Consider the following 19,127-nt stretch of genomic DNA (forward strand, 5'->3'; position numbering starts at 1 on the left):
GTTGTTATCAGTGGTGTTTGCAGCGGTTGCAGTGTTCTGATTGCCTGCAAGATGAAACCGAATTAAGTTGATGGGAGGTTCGGAACGGAAACTTCGAGAAGCAAAAAAAAAGATAAAGATAAGGAATGGGTGGGGGATGCTGTTGTGAATGGGTTAGAATTGATGTATGGACTGAGGGAAATAGAAGGAAAATAGATTCTATCAGAATTGTTTTGTACCTTATCAGAAGTGGGGATCGAAAACTTTGACCTCAGCGAAAAATATGTCGATCGAGAAAAACAACAGCGCCTTCTACTTGAAATCAAATCTTTCTTTTCAAAAATATTTTTTTCATTTTTTCTCCACGTCAATTCCTCTCTACTTTCGAAAACAGACTCTTTCCGAATGTTTGAGCTTCTCATCTAACAGAAACGCGGAAGCTCTATCTCGCAGGCCCTTGTGTGTTTACCATGTTCTTGTCTTTAAATTTTCTGTTGTTTTCTTTCTATTTTTTCTAGAAGAAAGGATTTTTTTGTCTGAGAAAGTGAGTCTCAAATCTGCGGAGCTGTCCAGCACAGAAAGTAGAAAATAGACGGCGTCCGAAAAAAAAGGAAAAAGGAGGCGAAAAAAAAGAAAGAAAAACGAACAGACAAGAAGAAAAAAAGAAGAAAAGAAGAAAATAGAATATAGCACCACCACCATATGCTCAGAGCCATTGCTCCCTTCCTCTCTCTTTCTTTTCTCCTTCAACCCCTTCGTTTTTTTATGCTCTGTCCCACTGGCCAAGGCCGACCGATTCGTCAACCACGCGCTTCATGCACAAATAAGGTCCCTCATCAGCACGCTCGTCGTTTTTTTTTCCGGCCCCTTCTCTTTTTTTTCTCTCCTGCTCGCTCAGTTGGCTTTCAACGAACCCGCATTCGGCCGGTTTCAAAGATCTCGTGGACCGGGAAAAAGGGGAAAAAAGAGATAGAAAAAAGGAAAAAAAGAAAATATTCACAGAATAACAAGCTCCTGAATAGAATCTCATTTGGCTCGGGAGCGAGCGGAAACTCTTTCCAAGGCCACGGTGGGAATGGAAAATGCTGTTTGGCACTGGGGGGAAAACATACATAAGGAGATCAAATCTCAAGAAAATAGAAAAATAGATTGAGCCGGTAAATTCGGTTCAATAGCCAAAGGATTTGGTTCAATTGAAAGAAGGGGAACCAAAAGTTTCTTAGCTTTTGTTTTCATTTTCCTCAGAACCTATCAAAAGAGGAGGCTAAAGCTTGAACACGCTTTCTTGTTCTCAAAATATACTGTTGGGTGGGTAATTGAATGTTTCTCTAAGATATAAGAAATAAAAAAATGTTTTTGAAAGGAATGGAGCAAAACGAAATCAATAAAATAGAATCAAACTATTTTTTTTTCATGACTCTAAAAGTAAAAAAAAACAGAAAAATATCACCTTCATGGCTCATCAACTCCATTTGCTCCACTTATCTAACAGACTGACCTGACTTTCGGAACTTACAAGCGTCTTAAATATACGCCTCGTACATAAATAGAGGTGTTTATTCAACAAAGTGGTTTTTCTAAAATTAAAACAAGTCGGAATATCTAAATCGAGCGAGAGCTGCTAACTGATAGGGCGGAGCCGCCAACGGCAGTGACCACGTTAGGGGCGTGGCTTGGCAAGCGGGAGAGGAGGTGGCAAAAGGTTAGACGATCATGTGCGCGCGCAGGGGGGGGACGCGGCCACGATGCAGAAAGTTTGTTCTTTGATTTATCTTAACAAACAGTTGAGGATAGCGAAAACTGTTTCGCGAAAAAAGCTAAAACTCTAAAACTCTATCGGGAGAGTGGTTTCGGGAGTGGAATGAAGTGTCTTGCAAGCTGAAACTCTCAAAAACCAAATTGATAAGAACGAAATGATATAAGGAAAAATGCAATTGAAGGGTTAACGAAGTTTAAATTGCATGAATCGAGTAGAAAGTTCTCTTACCTGCTGTAACCGATGCGTAATCTGGTGCTCGTGTTGCTATCAACAATTCGGGATTGAGAATCTGGAAGAAAAGCATTGTCTCCGCCTTTATATACAATATGATTTGTTGTTATCACATGTCTGTGTGGTACATAAAGTGATGTCACGATCCTCCATTGATAACGGGAGGGACAATCTGTCTCGTTCGCTTCTTTTTTCCCTTCCGTCCGAATTAGTCATTCTCTCAGGAAACCGTCAAAACATCACGTTTCCGGAATGACCTTGCCACAGAAAAAAAATGGATGGGAAGATAGGAGAGACAGTTTCATTACTTTTTACTACTACAGTCAAATGACCAGTAGGTAATCTTATCAACTTGCCGTCAATCAAAAACTTCTCTTCAATTTCAAATTTTCAATTTTATTAGTTTCCAACTCATCCGATTCCTATCGTTTCATCAATACCATGGCAAAGTGTTTTAACATTTTTTTAGGCCTACTTCTCTCTGGTGGGTGACATATGACTGGTCTCGACCCGACCTTCAGAAAACATTAACGATCGAAGAATGGCGGTAATGTGTGGACATTGCGCCTGTGGCTTGGCAATTTCGTTTTTTCAAAAAATTTTGGGAAGAAAAATGGGACAGTTGAGTACAATCTGAACCTTGACCAGCGATGTACGGTATTTCGCAATATGTTTGCCAATACTATTATTAATAAGGAGGGAGACCACTTGCGGGAACCTTTAGAGAACTTTCGAGAAAAATACAGTAATCTAGGTCAGCTTCCGAAGATTATACTAAATGTCTAGAGGGTCAGCTGACGATATTGTTTTCGAAATAGTTCGTAAGAAGCATAAATTCGAGATCTCATTGATCAGATCTATTGGGAAGGTTATGGGAACGGAGTGGGAAAACAACAGAATATTTAAGTTTTACTCTGAAGGTCATACGTGCCTATGGATCTTTTAGAAATGGATATCTGGATGTCAAAAGATTTTTTTTTTAATTTGAAATTTCATAATCGATTCTGGATGAGTCTTCTATGATTAAATGAGGATTTAAAGTGCTCTCATACAGTATAAAATAAACAAAAAAATTTGAAATGATTTTCGGCTATATTGACTATTTTCAGATGTTTGGAGCTCGACTGTCAAGTTGCCGATCACTTTGAAAACATTTGAGGTTGTAAAACCCATCTGAATCAAAACTTTACATTCGCAGGATTTTTTGGAACTCCTGGTAATTCAGCTATTAACCGATTTCTGAAAGACACCTCTTTCAGTGAAAAACGGGCCGAAAAAGGTGTCTTGTAGATCTTGGCAATTTGCTAAAAATCTAGGACTTTTCAAAGAATCCTGTGAATACAAAGTTTTCAATCTAGGTCTGTTGTACACCCCTTCGAAAATTTTCAAAATAATCAAAAGCTTGACAGCCGGGCTCCAGATTCCTGAAAATGGTGAAAATGGTCAAAAATCGAAATTCCTGAAAATTCAATTTTTGTTAGATTGTTTTGAACTTTGGTTTTTTTTTCTGAAATTGAATAATGTTCAGAAAACAACTTTTAAGATTTAATTCAAAGGTCCATCTCAAAAACTACAGTATTCCAATTATTTTTTCGAATATTCAGAAATTTTTAACTTTCCAATTGAAATTGACCTTGTGAAAATAGTTTCTCGAATATTTTATCAATCGGTACTATCTCTATATTAGAACGATGCCAAAAGTTAAAAGATTTCACTCAAACCTTTGTGTTTCAATTTTTCATCCTAAGTTGGCTCACTGTTTTTTAAAACAACTCACTTTTTGAATATTTATTTTAATCATTTTGTTCTTTCCTACACGGCAAAGATTAAAAACAATGATAAAAACAGCTTATTCTAGCGAATGTGTTCTGCCCTTCACCTGCCCGGGGCTTCTGCTGTTCCGTTTTAATCATCGACACCCCAAGGCTTCCCCTCACTTTCTTTGTTGTGTCTACCCTGTACATTGGCTCACTTTTCCATTAACCGCCACTTGAAACAATGGCCAATGGTTTTCAGCGCCCGCAGCACCGTCACCGGATGCGGAGGCCATGAATTGCGGAAGCACAGGAAGCATACGATGAATATTCGATTCCTGCGAAGGAAAAAAAAACAATTTTTTATGGTTGATTTCATTTCCGATTGAATTACTTTGAATGTCTTCTGGAGTGAAACATCGAGAGCATTGCATATCTTCTTCTCCTTTGAAGTTTGTAATATTCTGAAAAAATGAGAAGGATGATTGATGCTAATGGATTTCCGATGTTTCCGACCTCGTGTTACTAAAAATGTTCTGGAGATTGCAAAAGTTCTTCTCCAAAAGATACTGTAAGGTGATTCGAAGAATGACCGCTAGGAAAACAAGGAAGATTGCTGAGAAAATACAAATCCATATCAGCTGTAGAATCTGTTCATTGTGTATCATCTGAAAAAAATTCCGAGATTTTCTCTTAATTTTTTTTTCGTCAATTAATGAACCCCCAGACAACAGCTGTTTCTAAATGAGTGGGGGCCACACGAGGGCACGACGCAAAAAAAACCCCTCTTTCTCTTCTTTCCTTGATACGTTTTATTGCAATAGAAACAAAACGTGAGAGTGTCAAAGTGGGTGTAACAGCTGTTGAATGGAGATGAGGGATCTTGCAATTGATCTTGGGTAAAAAGTGACAAAAAACCAAAAAAACAATAGAACTCAAAATAAAAATAAAATTCCGAAAATTTTTTTAATGAAGAGGAAATTCTGAGAATTGTGGGAACATTATTTATTATGGGAAATTGGAATTCCATTTTTTCCATAGTTCGGAACATGCTGACAAAAGATTTTAAGGAGATTTCAAAGTTTTATATGTACAGTACCAATCAATAAATACAAAAAAATATTGTTCAATTGCTTTTGAGCAATATTGACCGTTGTCAGAAGTCTGGAGCTTGGCTGTCAAGTTTCCGATCATTTGAAAATTTTGGAGACTGTAAAACAGACTTAAATTAAAAACGAAGTCTTTCAAGGATTCCTAGTTTTTTGCTGTTTGCGGATTTCTTAAAGACACATTTTTCACAATTTTCGTACAAAAAAGGAAAAATAGGTGTTTTTCAGAAATCGGCTATTAGGTGAAAAACTAGGGACATTAAAAAAAATTCTGTCAATGCGAACTTTTCATTTAGGTCTGTTTTACACCCTCCAAATTTTTCAAAGTGCTCGGAAACTCGGGAGCCAATCTCCAGGCTTCTGAAAATTACCAAAAATCAAAAAAAGTACGTTTTACATATGTATAATAATGACCGGTACTGTATGCGGTCTCGGCTTGAAGTTCAACACTCCAACAAAAAAAGCGGAGAAAAGTTTCAAAAAGTTTTTGCAACGGAAAAATAGGGAAAAAAGTATGCAGCACAACCGTCAAAACACCAACGATTTATGGGTTGTGAACTTTGGCTGAATCGGAAATTTTAGAAAAAAATCGTCTAGAGACGATTCATTTTGAATCTAAATTATAAGAAAGTAAGAACAAGAAGTTGCGGAGAGCACCACGCGGCACACATTTTGCCGCGCACCCACTAAATTTTTTGATAGAAATGTTTGTATGTCATTTTTTTCTCTTTTCAGTGTACATAACCCCGAGCGCTTCCGCGCGGAAAGGCAAATTCCACCCCAGGAATTTTTTCGGGTTATTTAAGCACTCAACTAGATATTAGATATAAGAGTAACTTTGATAGCAATCTAGGCAAAGTTGGAAAACGCGCGGCAGCAGAAAATACGGTTTGAAAAATGCGCGAGATCGACGGAACTAAAATGGAGAGAACGAAATTGGCGGGGGGTTTAGAATACTAAAAACAGGAAAATCTGCTCTCCACTTTTCTTTTCTAGACAACAAACTAGAACCCAACAATTTTAGGCTCATGTTTGAACCTAATCCAAACTGACATTTTTCAATTTTTCGTCCAGACCTCCCTTTCCCGTTTGCCACAATTTTTTGTCTCTCCTTGTTTCACCCCGCATGTATGTATTTTTAGAGTTCATTTTTGGTCTCCGATTACAATTACATATTGTAGATTACCGTGATTCGAATACAGGTAATGTGGTTTTCTCTCTCCCGTTTTTTTTATCCGTGGCTTGCTGTGCGGCAAGTCACTTGATGCGCAAACCAATTTCGATTCCTACTTTTTTTTCGTCTGTTTTTGGAAATAAAACGTTGTTTTGGCGACTGCCATGATGTGTTCAAGGTTGAGAAATGGAATAACAAACAGCAAAAAACGGTCGTACCGATTTTTATTCCCTTTTTCGAAATCGCGCTGATCTAATTTGTTGTAATTGCGATGTTCAAAGATTGAGGAATACATGAATATAAAGAATAAGGAAGTGACATTTGTTTTTCAGAGTTTAGTTCAGATGGACTTGGAAAATGGGACGGATAAATGAAGATGTTTTGTGTTTTGATGGACTCACCTTTTGTTTCAAAATAGTGAGATTGATCGGTCTGAAATTAACCATTGACTTCAATTACAATAAGATTGGCTATTGTATTCAGAAGGGATGAACAATATTGAAATTGAGGGATCTTCTAGCCTATTATTGATTAAGAAAATCTAAATATTTCTCATTTGCCTATATTTTCAGTCTTGTATGAATTTTGGAAATCTTCAAAATGTGAGGCTCCAAGTATGGCTGTTGTTAAGGACCTAAAATACTAATTTCAGAACATCGAAAGGTTCAAATCAGCGTTTCTGAAAATTCGATACATGTTACTCTCTTGTAACATGGTAATGAAGATACCGCACACAGTAATACCTCTAAAATTATTTTCAACCTTGAGCCAATTTATCACGGATGCTGTGAAAGACATTAGAAAATGGTCAACTGACAAAAAAACTTGTGATGTTAAAATAAACATTTTGTCAGTTGATGACTATTTGATATCTTCTATAGGAAATGAGATATATGGGCTCAAAGTTAAGATATTCTATTTGTGGTTGCGGTAACTCAATCATAGTTTTCTTTCCATTTTGCGAACTCACAATGAAAAATGTACACGTTCCAAAAGAGACTTAATTCTGTATTCGGACAGCCGGCTGGAAAGAGTTCAAAAAAGCTGAGCTTGAAATAGAATGAAATTTCATTCAAAAATAAGTTTAACACAACCTAAATCATAATTTTACATAGTTTTTCTCTGATAAAACAAAAACACACTCTGAAATTGCACTTGGCCTTAACTAATCTAATTTCTGTAAGCGAATAACTAAAAATCATGCCAGACATTTTCTAACTGGTTTTAATTGACATATTCGAAACTGGCTGCAGTGCAAGTAAAAATGCGGCATTTCCCGAAATACAGTAGATGCACCTTTTTTTCCAACAGTTCGGAAGCCTCCTAGTGTGCATTTTAGAAACCCTGATTAGATCTACAAGCAACTTTGTTTGAGAAGAAAATAGCTTTCGAAATACGGTACTGACCAGCAATTCAAAATCTTATAACAATGGCCTTCAAAGTTTTCCAAGTAGTAATAGGTCCAACTATACGAAATTAGAAAGAAAGGAGGATGAAATGGAGAATGGAGTTGTGGAAAAAATTTCGTTTCGAAATTTGCGAGAGTCCACAACGTGCGTTTGTCGCTGTGGAAATTGCACCCTTCAGACATGTTGCCAGGTTACCGAGCCTATTTTCAAAATGAGATTTATGAAGGAAATTTAGTGTTTTGTTTTTTCCAGACAACTTTTTATTAAAACTTTTTGTGCTGTTTGTCTGAAATGAACTGTGCTGAAAATGGTGTACGACCACTAGAACTCTGAGGCTCCAAAATGCATTTTTAAAGGTTCATTGCAGTTTTTTTTGTGTTTTCATCCATCATCTTCACAAATTGTTGTCTTGTTTTCCCATTTGCGTCAAACAATGCTGTCTAGGCACTTGACACTTCAAAATTCGGCCCCGAACACTAGCTGCCACGCAAATAACTGTGAGTAACTATGTATATCTCTTAGCTTTTCTGCAACCGACTTTTTTGAGTCTTGTCCTGCAAACAAATAGTACACATTTCATGAAAAAGTTTTGAAATCGGTTCACTTGATCTGTTTATTCTGTCCAAGAAGCTTTTTTGTTCGGAAAAAGTTAAATTTGGAGCATGAAGTCTGCGGGAATTTTGTGTGTGTGTGTGTGTATGAGTGAGTGTGTGTGCAATTTCGAGCATGCAAAAGAACACGTTAACCTAGGGCGCTTGGCGGTTGGCACTCGTCGCGTACACAGTGTCAGTAAACAGTATGAACAAATATTTGAAGTTCGTTATCGGCATTTTTCTCGGAGTCAGGGATCGAGGAGAACTGAAAAAAATATCTAAAGAAGCTAGAGGGAGAATTCAGACAGGAACGATGTTTTACTTGGGTTTTTCTCTTGGCGAACGAATCGGAAACTTCGAAATAAACGGATTACGAGTTCAAGTGCGTACACTTCAGAGTTGTTGATATTTATGAGTAAGGTGAAACGAGAGAGTTAGAAAATATCTAACCGTAAATAACAGTGGAGAGAAAGAGAGAGGGATAATCCTTTTTGTTATGATAAGGTGAAACCTTTGGAAAATACTTTTGAAAGAAAAGTTTTTCAGAAATGAATCCAAGGGAAAATAATTTGGGGGTACAACAGAGCCCTGGGCGATTTAGGGGTACAAACTTTGATTTTTTTCAGGAATTTTGTACCTCAAATCGAGCTATTCTGCACTCTCCTAATTATTAACCAAAATTTTGAAACGTGGTTGGAAATAAGCATATCATATTTTCTCTAATAGCAGCCCATCCAAACTGTTAATTTTGAACTAAATTATCTCGATTCCTGTAGTTGATATCAAAAAGTTGTCAACTGATAAATTATTGGTGATTTTATGATAAATAATTCAATAGTTTTCAAAAGTATGAAACTATAATCAAGTTACCGTAAACACTCTAGGAGAATCCTCCTACTTCGAGGTATCTTTTACAGAAACCGAGATAATAGAGCTCGAAATTGACAGTTTGGGTGAGCTTCTATTAGAGAAAATACTTGTTTGGAAAACAGCTTGGAAAGAATTAAACTGTCAATAACATATGTTTCGAAAAGTTATAATTTTCAGTATTTTTTATGTTTCATTCTTGCAAACAAATTGGCTTTGTTCTACATAAAGCTACGATTTTGTAGACCAAAACCAATACATATACAGTGCGTAACATAAGTATAGGGTCACCCCAAAATCTAGCTATAACTTTTTCAAATCACGGTCTTTTTGAAAATCTAAAAACAGAATCGTGATCAGCATCCAAATTTACCCCAGGAAAATGATTTTTGTAAAATTATTCATAAAACTGACCGGATGCCGGAACAAAAGCTAAAAAATTGGCTTCTGTAAGCATAACATAAGTATAGGGTCACTTTAGGAATTAGTGGCTGGGCACCCGAAAAACGCGAATCCGGTCAACCAAAAATCATAATTTGAGTTGACTGTCACTATTCGAATCATGATTTCTCAAAACTACTTTGTCTGGTTCCGTCAGATGGGTGCACGCCGCTGTTTTAGTTCAATTTCAGTTGAACCGTCTGGATTGTCAGCTGGAAGATCAGAAGTTTATATTAGAGAATCTCTAGGACCTCGATATCAGTCCAGTAGACATTTCCTAGGTTCACTAACTTTTTCGGGTTCATATGAAGTACCCAACCGTGTTTCCGGAACCATGAAAGAGCCAAGAAGCTTGCGAGAACACAAATTCTGGCAGTCAGCAGCATCATGGTTGCTAACCGAATCTGAGAAAGCAAGATGATAACGGATACTGCTAAACGTGTGTAAGTCATCTGCATGCGTTTTAGCTTGGAGCTTCAAATACCACCGGAAAACCTTATCCTGGAGCAAATCTTAATGGCCCTCTTACAAATTAGGAATAGAGTTTCCGGCGATACTTCAGTTGGCTGATTGGTCGTTTGGACATGTTTTATTACAGTGGCCAAGTCTGACTGCATAACCGGAACATCCTCATGCGCTTTATTTCGAGTTTTTAAGACGGTTGTTGTTATTTTCTCCAAACAGTGGTTGTCTTGTGGCATTTGAAGCTTCTCCCTGTCCCATATCCGGTTTTCCAAGCTAAAACGCATGCAGATGACTTACACACGTTTAGCAGTATCCGTTATCATCTTGCTTTCTCAGTTTCGGTTAGCAACCATGATGCTGCTGACTGCCAGAATTTGTGTTCTCGCAAGCTTCTTGGCTCTTTCATGGTTCCGGAAACACGGTTGGGTACTTCATATGAACCCGAAAAAGTTAGTGAACCTAGGAAATGTCTACTGGACTGATATCGAGGCCCTAGAAATTCTCTAATATAAACTTCTGATCTTCCAGCTGACAATCCAGACGGTTCAACTGAAATTGAACTAAAACAGCGGCGTGGACCCATCTGACGGAACCAGACAAAGTAGTTTTGAGAAATCATGATTCGAATAGTGACAGTCAACTCAAATTATGATTTTTGGTTGACCGGATTCACGTTTTTCGGGTGCCCAGCCACTAATTCCTAAAGTGACCCTATACTTATGTTACGCTTACAGAAGTCAATTTTTTAGCTTTTGTTCCGGCATCCGGTCAGTTTTATGAATAATTTTACAAAAATCATTTTCCTGGGGTAATTTTGGATGCTGATCACGATTCTGTTTTTATATTTTCAAAAAACTGCGATTTAAAAAAGTTATAGCTAGATTTTGGGGTGGCCCTATACTTATGTTACGCACTGTAGGTTTTTTTCCAAAAAAAACATTTTGACGGAGCATCATTTTAAAAAAATCCTGTGCAGCTTCTTTGACTTTGAAAAAAACTGTTTTCCTTATTATTTTCCAATTAATTCAAAAGTAGTGAAACAAAAGTTTTATAATCGATAACCCAGTCAACGAAATCAGATTAAAAACAAGAGAAATCAAGTGAAAATAGCCTAGAAAAAACACAAATTTCAAACTTCAGAAACAAATGGAAAGTGAAATGCAATTATTAACCCAATATCAGACCGTCGAGAGCAGCTTAAAACTGAAATTGAAAACAAAAAGAAAATAAAGGAAAGAGAATCCGGAAGCACGAGAAATGTAGATGTTAGAGAAATTAGAAAACCTTTTCCGTTGAACCAAGATCCGTGTTAGGGTGCCAATTTACGCTTCGTTTTCAGTGAGTCTGAAAAAACAGAGGATATTAGAAAATTGCACACTTTGAGTCTGTCATCTGGAAACGTTTTTATAATATTACTGTACGTTTATTTACACCACCACCATAACGCAAAACTGACGGTTATCATTCCTAGTGGATTCAAATAATATCACAGACATATTGGGGATACATTTTTAGGAAGGGGGATGATCACTATTCTAAACACGTAGTGATGCATTTCAGCCACCTTCTTCGTTCTGGAGGAACATCGGTCATTTCCTCTCCGTTTTGCTTGTGATGCGTGAAATCTGCTGGCTCATCTGTGGCGAAGTAGCAGAAAATCACGTTACCAACTGAAAAAAAATTGTTGGGAAAAAACTTGAATGAGAGAAAAGAATTTACCGATTAGAAGAACTCCATGAGTCAGGAAAACAATTCTCCATTCTTCAAGAGTGTTGTTAGCGCAGATCAAGTAGACAAGAAGTGGTTCGATGAACATTGAGAGGCACTTGATGAACTGAATTTGGGAGAGGACGAAGTGAGAGTGTTGTCTGAAAATTAAGAGTTTTAATTTTTTAGAAAAATTCCTGAAAAGTTCAGATTTGTCTTATAAAATTCAAAATTACCTGGCAACAAGAGTAGCACATTTGTAAAATCCTCCGCAGATGAATCCTGTGGAGCATTCAATAACGAGAAGAGCAATCACTGAGAGATGGGCTTGTTCCTTTGGCAGATATCCAAGAACACAGAAGAAGACACCAGAAACCATAAGAGCAATTGTATTGAAGATTCTCATTTTGGTTTTCTCGGACCAGAAATGAATACGGTCACTGGCAATTCCAGAGATAACCTTGAAGCCCAAGTGAAGAGCACGTGGAACAGCGACGAAATATCCAGTGTGATTGACGGCGAATCCAAGGACTTCTTTGAGAAAAACGGATCCGTACATGACAATGAATTGGGACATCATCAATTCTCCGAAGGCGGAGAGCCAGACGGCGAGCATCACAGAGTTGGTCATGATTTTGGCAATTGGGGCAGCTTCATGCTCCTCGACGTCTCCTTTTCCGCGGTGGATCTTCTCGAGTTCGATTTCAGTCATTTTTGGATGTTTGGTTGGGTTGTTTCTGAATAATTTAATTGAAAATTCAGACACAGTGTTTTCTTGCTATTGTGTATTATTATTATTATTTAGTATACCGTGAAACCTTTAGCAGAAGAGCCTCCATATCGTCCAGTTTGAGCTCAATTATGTAAATTCCTATGCAAGATTTCAAAAATATGTCAACTGATATAATGTTTGTGATATATGATTAACAATTTATCAGTTGATAACTTTTTCTTATCTCTAACAGGAACCGAGATAAGTTGACTCAAAGTTGAATGTTAGGAACTCTCCTATTATAGGTTTTTCGGTACTTGAAAAACTACGGCACGTCCGGTGTACCCCATGTTTTAAAACTTTAGGAAAAAACACGATTTGTGGCAAATTTTAGTGCCAAACCGTACCTGTAGAAATAGAACCAGAGTACGAAGAGGAAACCACTGAGTGCAGCATGCACATAGTACACCGATTCCCATCCCCATCGAGATTCGCAGAGCTCTCCGGAAACTGGCATAGTGAACATCACCGAAATTTGAGAAAATGAAGAAAGCAGGGAGATGAACAATCCATGCTGTTTCAAACTAGCCCAATTGACAACGATAAGTCCAATAGCGGCAAAATCTGCACCGAAACTTACTCCCTGAAAAAATGGGTGTGAAAGTGACAGGAGAAATTGAAAGCAAACCTGGAAAAATCTAGCGAGCACCAGAAAATTGAAGTGAGTGTGATGAGCAAGAGGCATCACAACCGTCGCGACGGTGGAAACTGCTCCGGCGATGAAGAAGACAGTGCGTGCTCCATATTGTTGGTAGAACCTGAAATATGGTAATTACACGAATATCCTTAAAGGAGCCCAGACATCAAAAAAAAAGTTTTCCCGATATTTTGCCGAGAGAACACCCATGAGGGGTTGAACTCGTGCAGACAGCTCAGGGGTACAGCGCCGCTACCGGCTGAGCTACGCTGGCGCAGGCGGCTGCCGACCGATGACCTACATAAGCGCGGCGCGATTTCGTCCCCCAAACTGTCCCGCAAAACTTTTGCTGTCTCGCCTCCTTTAATACAGTATCGGTAAGGAATAATACGGATATCTTTGATACATTATCGGTAAGATAAACAAAAACTTGTTTTACATTTGATTTTTTCAAAAGTCTGTATCTCGGCTGTCTTGTTCACAATAACTTTGAAAATTTTGGAGGGTTTAACACAGACCTATATTGAAAAGTTTGCATTCACATAATTTTTGAAATGCCTGATTTTTTAGCTGTTTGCCGATTTCTGAGGGACACCCCTCATTAGGCTCGCTGTTGTACTGAAAACGTGAAAATAGGTGTCCGTTACAAATTGACAAATAACTGAAAAACTAGGAATTTTTAAAAAGTTCGGTGAATGCAAAATATTAAACACAAGTCTGTTTTGAACTTTCCAAAAGTTTCAAAGTAATCGGAAACTTGAAAACCAAGCTCTATTTAAAAGTTAAAATCTTCAAAACAAAATATCTTCAAATTTCAGAATCTCATACCATGCAATTGTGAGTTTTGTAACACTAAATTATTCAGTACCCCGTTGCACCTCCAAATTGTAGTACCTTTCAAATGATTTGCCTTGTTTCACAAATATCCAAAATGTATATTATCGCTGTCTGAAAAATGAAGGTTGAGACGCAGAGAAAAACTTTCTGCTTCTCCACCTAACATGTGCTATTTAGGCTTGCCGTTTCGAGAAACCTACCGTACTCAGACTGCAAAAAAAAGACACTCTAATCTTCATTTTTCAGACAGCGATAATACAAATACTGAAAAAAAAATCCGAAAATAAGTTCTCACCAATGGAATGGCCAAGCAGCAGCCAAAGTTCCAATAGCAGCAGCCCACTGAATGTAAGCCTTCTGGTCATTATCAAATGCAGAAGAGCTGTGAGAAGTCTCGTTCAGTGGAGATTGAAGATGGAGTCCTGTATTGTTGATTTTTGGAGCCATACAAATTTGAGTGAAATTAATAACCGTCATGTTACTAGCAATCGAGGCAATACATAGTGTTCCTGAAAATTGAATTTTGAAAAAGGTTCGTTAAAGAGTTCAAAGTTACCAATTGCCAGAACAATGTATCTTTGACGGATAGCCAAGCAACCAGTAGATCCTCTATCCTTCATTTTGTTTCCAAATTGGTTTTAGTTAGCCCTGGAAATAGTCTTTATATCAGAGTACAACATTTTCGAGCAAAAATACGGAAGAATGAAAAGAGGAGAGAAAACCCATATGGGAAATTTTCAAAAAACTACAGTGCATCGTAATACGAAAAATTTACATTTCAAGGGGTGGATGACGTATTACCAACGTCACCAAAAATAAAATTTACATTTTTGTTCAATGATTCAAAACCAAGTACCGTAACGAGTACGATGATCTATCTTAGAGAAAGAATTACTTTTCTCAAACCAGTCTTTCGAGGGAAAAAGGATTGATGCAAACAAGATTAGCAGAAGATAGAAAAGAACAGAAGCCAAAAGTCAAAACTTCGAGAGAGAGAGAGAGAGAGAATTTTTAATGCTGATGTCTGAAAAGTGTTGATGTAAGATAGAAAGATGAAAATTGAGACATATTCGATATGACAAGTCCAAAAAACCAATTATAAAGAAAACAATTCCATCGGTGATAAGTGATAACCAGTTCTTTCACAAATTGAAACCGATACGCTTATCAAATCTTAAAAAAGAAAAATTTGGAAACGTTTTTGTTTCAGAATATACAGTACCGGTCAACAAAATATACAAGAACGCATTTTTCAGCTGATTTTCGGTCATTTTTACAATTTTCAGAAGTCCGGAGCTTAGCTGTCAAGTTTCCGATCATTTTGAAAATTTTGGAGGGTGTAAAACAGACATAGATTTAAAACTTTGCATTCATAAAGTTTTTTGGAAATTCGTAGTTTTCCAGCTATTTCGAATTCTGTAAGACACTTATTTTTCTCGTTTTTGTACTAAAAACTTGACAAAACAAGTGTTTTTCAGAAATCGGCAAAACAGCTGGAAAACTACAAATTTCAAAAGATTTTGTGAATGCAAAGTTTTCAATCTAGGTCAATTTTACAAAAACCGTGATTTTCAAACCGATCGGAAACCTGGCAGCCGAGCTTGAGACTCCTGAAAATGATCAAAATGGCATAAAATCAACGGAAAATTACGTTTTTCTATATCATATTCATCGGTACTATATATTGAACAGAATCTGTCAAATATATGTCAGTAGGTGTGATTTATGAGAACCGACGTCATAATAACCTAAGTACAGAGAAAAAAACAATCGGAAAAACGAGTCACAAAAAATTTTTCCGAAGTTGATGGTCAAGTCCTCTCTATATACTACGTTCTGTGACTCATATTTTTGTGATTTCTGGATTAAAACCCACGGTTCATGAAATGCAAATGCGCTGAAAACTAGAGAAAAAGACCAACCAAGGTTTAAAGATGATAGTGCACGATATTGGCTGTTTTTGGACCTACGGAAGAAAAGGTAAAAGGGTTAAAAAGGATTTTAACAGATGTTGTATGGATCCAGATGTTTGTTAAGTAACTGGTACGAATCTGGAAGGAAACCGTAAACAACTGGAATATATATCTGAAAATGAAAAAGCGCTATATCGAAACAGGTGGACAACGCTTTTTGGAGTGTCTGGATAGCATCTGTTCTAAAAAAAAAGAACATACGGTACTTCCTTTAATAGAATCCCACCCAAATCATCAGCTTTGACCTCCATCATCTAGGTTTCTGTGAAATCTATCTGAAACTTGTCAACTGATAAATTGTTCATCATAATATCACCAATAATTTATCAGTTGACAACTTTTTTGATATCTTTCACATGAATCCATTTAAATGAATTCTAATTTGAAGGTTTGAGTAAAAGGAAATACAGTATAAACTTTTAGGACATTTCAAAGACATGGAATAGAAAAAATCAGATTTAGCAGATTTTCGTTTCCTAGAACAAACAATTTGCTTTAGGCCAGATCAAAGAAGATTGACCCGTCAAAACCTGGTGAAACCTACTGACTCGATATCTTCTATTTTATTTTCTAGTGGTGTAACAAAATGATCTGATGAGATACGGGGTCAGAAAGAGGATGAGGGAACAATCAGTGGAATTTATCTTTTCGAAGCTCTTTTTCACGTTTTGACCCCACGTGCTTTAGTCTAGACGTCACTTGCCATCAAAAATGACGAATAAACTTTATAAGGGAAGCTTTCATATTCAGAATTTGATGAAATTTTAGGATAGGTTGAGAATAACCAATCAAGACACTTCTTAAAATTTTTGAGCCCGCTCGTCAGTTTCAGCCAAGTTATATCAGTTTCAGTACCAAAAATCGCGTTTTCAGTGGTAAATAAAAATTTTCAGAGGCCATTTTTCAACTTCTAGGATGTTTTAGAACATGAAATTTGTAATCTAAAGCTTAGAATGGAATGAATTGTACATTTCAGACATTGTTTGAAAAAATTGTATTTCTCAATTTCGGAAAAAAAACCAGGAAACTGGGAAAATTGGAAAACTTGATGAAAGATTTTTGATATTCTGATATTACTCTGCTGTAACGGGCCAGCAGATTCCAAAGTTTTCAGAAGTTTCTATATAAGCTTTGATTCTGTAATTTTCATCAAAATCTGAGCGCAGGTTCGAAGAAAATTCCTTAAAAAATGAAGAAAAATTCTTCCTGTTTGGAAAATGAAAAATTCATCACATATTTTGAAGCGGAAATTCTTCCTGCCAATATTTTTATAGCATAAGTAAATAGAGATTTCTTTTGGGAAAATGAATTTTATCTCGGAAATTTTTTTTCGAAATTTCAATTTTGCACGGAACAAATCTATACTACTAGAAAATCTACAAAGAATGAAAAGTGATGTGATGAGGAAAACAGTACAAAACTGTTAATGAAAGTGTGATCAAGGAGGTATAAAGGGAAACTGGAATAGGAATCAGAATCTCGTGTTTTTTGAAAATTCGCCAAATGAAATCAATTGACGTCAGGACGTTTTAGAACATTCTAGAAGTCGTGCGAGCGGCCGGTCGATAGACGTAATTTGGTAATCCTTGTGAAAAACGGACAATAACAAGAAAAAATTGCACTCTATGCGTGGAAAGAACAGAGAGAACACTTTGAATTCGTGTTTGCAACAAAAAAACCGAATTGTTTTGGTTTTCCAATTGTAGACTAGAATTGGAATGGGTTTCTGTCTGACATTCAAAAAGCGGATGAAAAGAAAAATGAAAAAATAACGTAGAGTAGTTCTCAAAACATAGCGCAGATCAAAAACAAATAAATGATAGGTAACTGTTATGATAAAGGGACATTGAGTTAAAGAAAAAACACAGCAACCTCCCAAACAGAACTATACGGGTTTTATTACTACCCCCTAGTAAAACTGTATCTTGTCTTCAATAAATCTAGAATCTGAGAGATCTCTCTGCCCCTAACAAAGACAGTGCCGCCGTAAAAACTTTATGGCCAACCAAATGATTGATGGTGTTGAATAACTGGAGAAGGAGGAGACGATGTTTCTCGCATCTCTCGCAGTATCTACTAAGATGATGAATTAACAGTTAGAATATTTACCTGGCAGAGGTGAGTGTGAAACAATAAAAAATGTATCCCGTTTTTTTTCACTGTTTGAAAATGAAAGACAAGGGAGATGGATGGGAAAGTGAAGAATGTGACGGCCATTTTGAGTTACTATTTTCCTTATTGTAGAGATGAGGGTCTGATCGATGACTTTTATGCAGTCTAAGGTTATAATGGGGACAATGGCGTAATTTGAATTTCAATAGGAGAATCGTAAAAGTAGATTTTGAAGGAAAGAAGGATTTCGAAGGTTCCTTCTCACAAATTTTATTTTTTCTTTAGAGACGAAAAGATTGTTTTGTTATGCTAATTTGTTTAACAATAGCAATTGGAGTTTTGTCCTGGACATGGACGTGTTTTGCTGATTCAGAACACTGATCGATCTTTGAGTTATCTGAAAAGAATGATCTTTTGGTTATCGCAAAACCTGTAATATGAGGGCCCCCAAACTGTACGTTTGAGGTAATTTATTTCGGTTCCTGTGAAAGGTATCAAACATTGGTCAACTAATGAAATGTTTCTGATATTATGAAAAACATTTTATCACTTGGCAATTTTTTGATATCTTTCACAGGAATGGAGATAATTAAACTCATAGTCGATGCTTTGAGGGGGCCTTCCGTTACGGTGTCTGAAACGTTCCGAGATACAATATCGGACATTAAAATTGTTCAAATCCGGTAATCCAAAAGTTCGATTTCATGAGAATTTTAGAATAAGATTTGTTAGTGGTTTTTCCTGTTGGATTAACAACCTACGAGGTATGCGAAAAAACTTTCTAACGACACTCCAGTCTTTGATTTTGGTATAAATGTTGATTTTATTTCTACATCGACCTTAAAAAATATTCGAAAAGACAAGAAAAAACATTGTTGCAAAAGACCGGGCTGGCCGCGTCCATTTTGCAATTCGGAAAATTTTCATTTTTGTTTCAGTTTTGATAAAAATTACTATTCAAAAAATTGATCAGGAATGAGGCAAAATAGGGATGTGGAATGCCACTTCAGGACCGAATAACCTTTAAAATCGTGAAGATATGATGGTTGTAGCGAAATTGGAGAGTTTTGTGATTTGTCCTTTGCCACGTATAGCTCTTTCTAGACATATCAAGGACTCGGACATGTCCAGCCTTTTTGAGCTGAAAACTTTCAGAAAATTTGTTTGAATTGCCCAGATCAAACTCACTGAAATTAGTTTTGATCCATGAAAATGGGTGGTTCCACATGTTTCGAGCGTGTTGGGGTTTCCCACCCTCCCTCCAGAAATCATCATCAGCAAAAAAGGATGTTCTATTCTTCTCTTTCG

General features: G+C 36.8%; 1 protein-coding gene across 1 annotated transcript; it reads right to left on the reverse strand.

The window, feature by feature from the left end:
- Positions 1–11,103: 11,103 nt before the first annotated feature.
- On the reverse strand, positions 11,104–14,354 carry CBG07685 (the record flags this gene model as incomplete). The annotated part of the gene is made up of 8 exons (XM_002645877.2): positions 11,104–11,125; positions 11,346–11,451; positions 11,501–11,649; positions 11,725–12,225; positions 12,608–12,843; positions 12,889–13,018; positions 14,030–14,243; positions 14,291–14,354. The coding sequence occupies 8 exons, from the start codon at positions 14,352–14,354 to the stop codon at positions 11,104–11,106; spliced, it is 1,422 nt and encodes a 473-aa protein (XP_002645923.2).
- Between the last annotated feature and the right edge of the window lie 4,773 nt (positions 14,355–19,127).

Source organism: Caenorhabditis briggsae (genome assembly GCF_000004555.2).
Source record: "Caenorhabditis briggsae complete genome, chrX, whole genome shotgun sequence".
NCBI classification, from domain to species: domain Eukaryota; kingdom Metazoa; phylum Nematoda; class Chromadorea; order Rhabditida; family Rhabditidae; genus Caenorhabditis; species Caenorhabditis briggsae.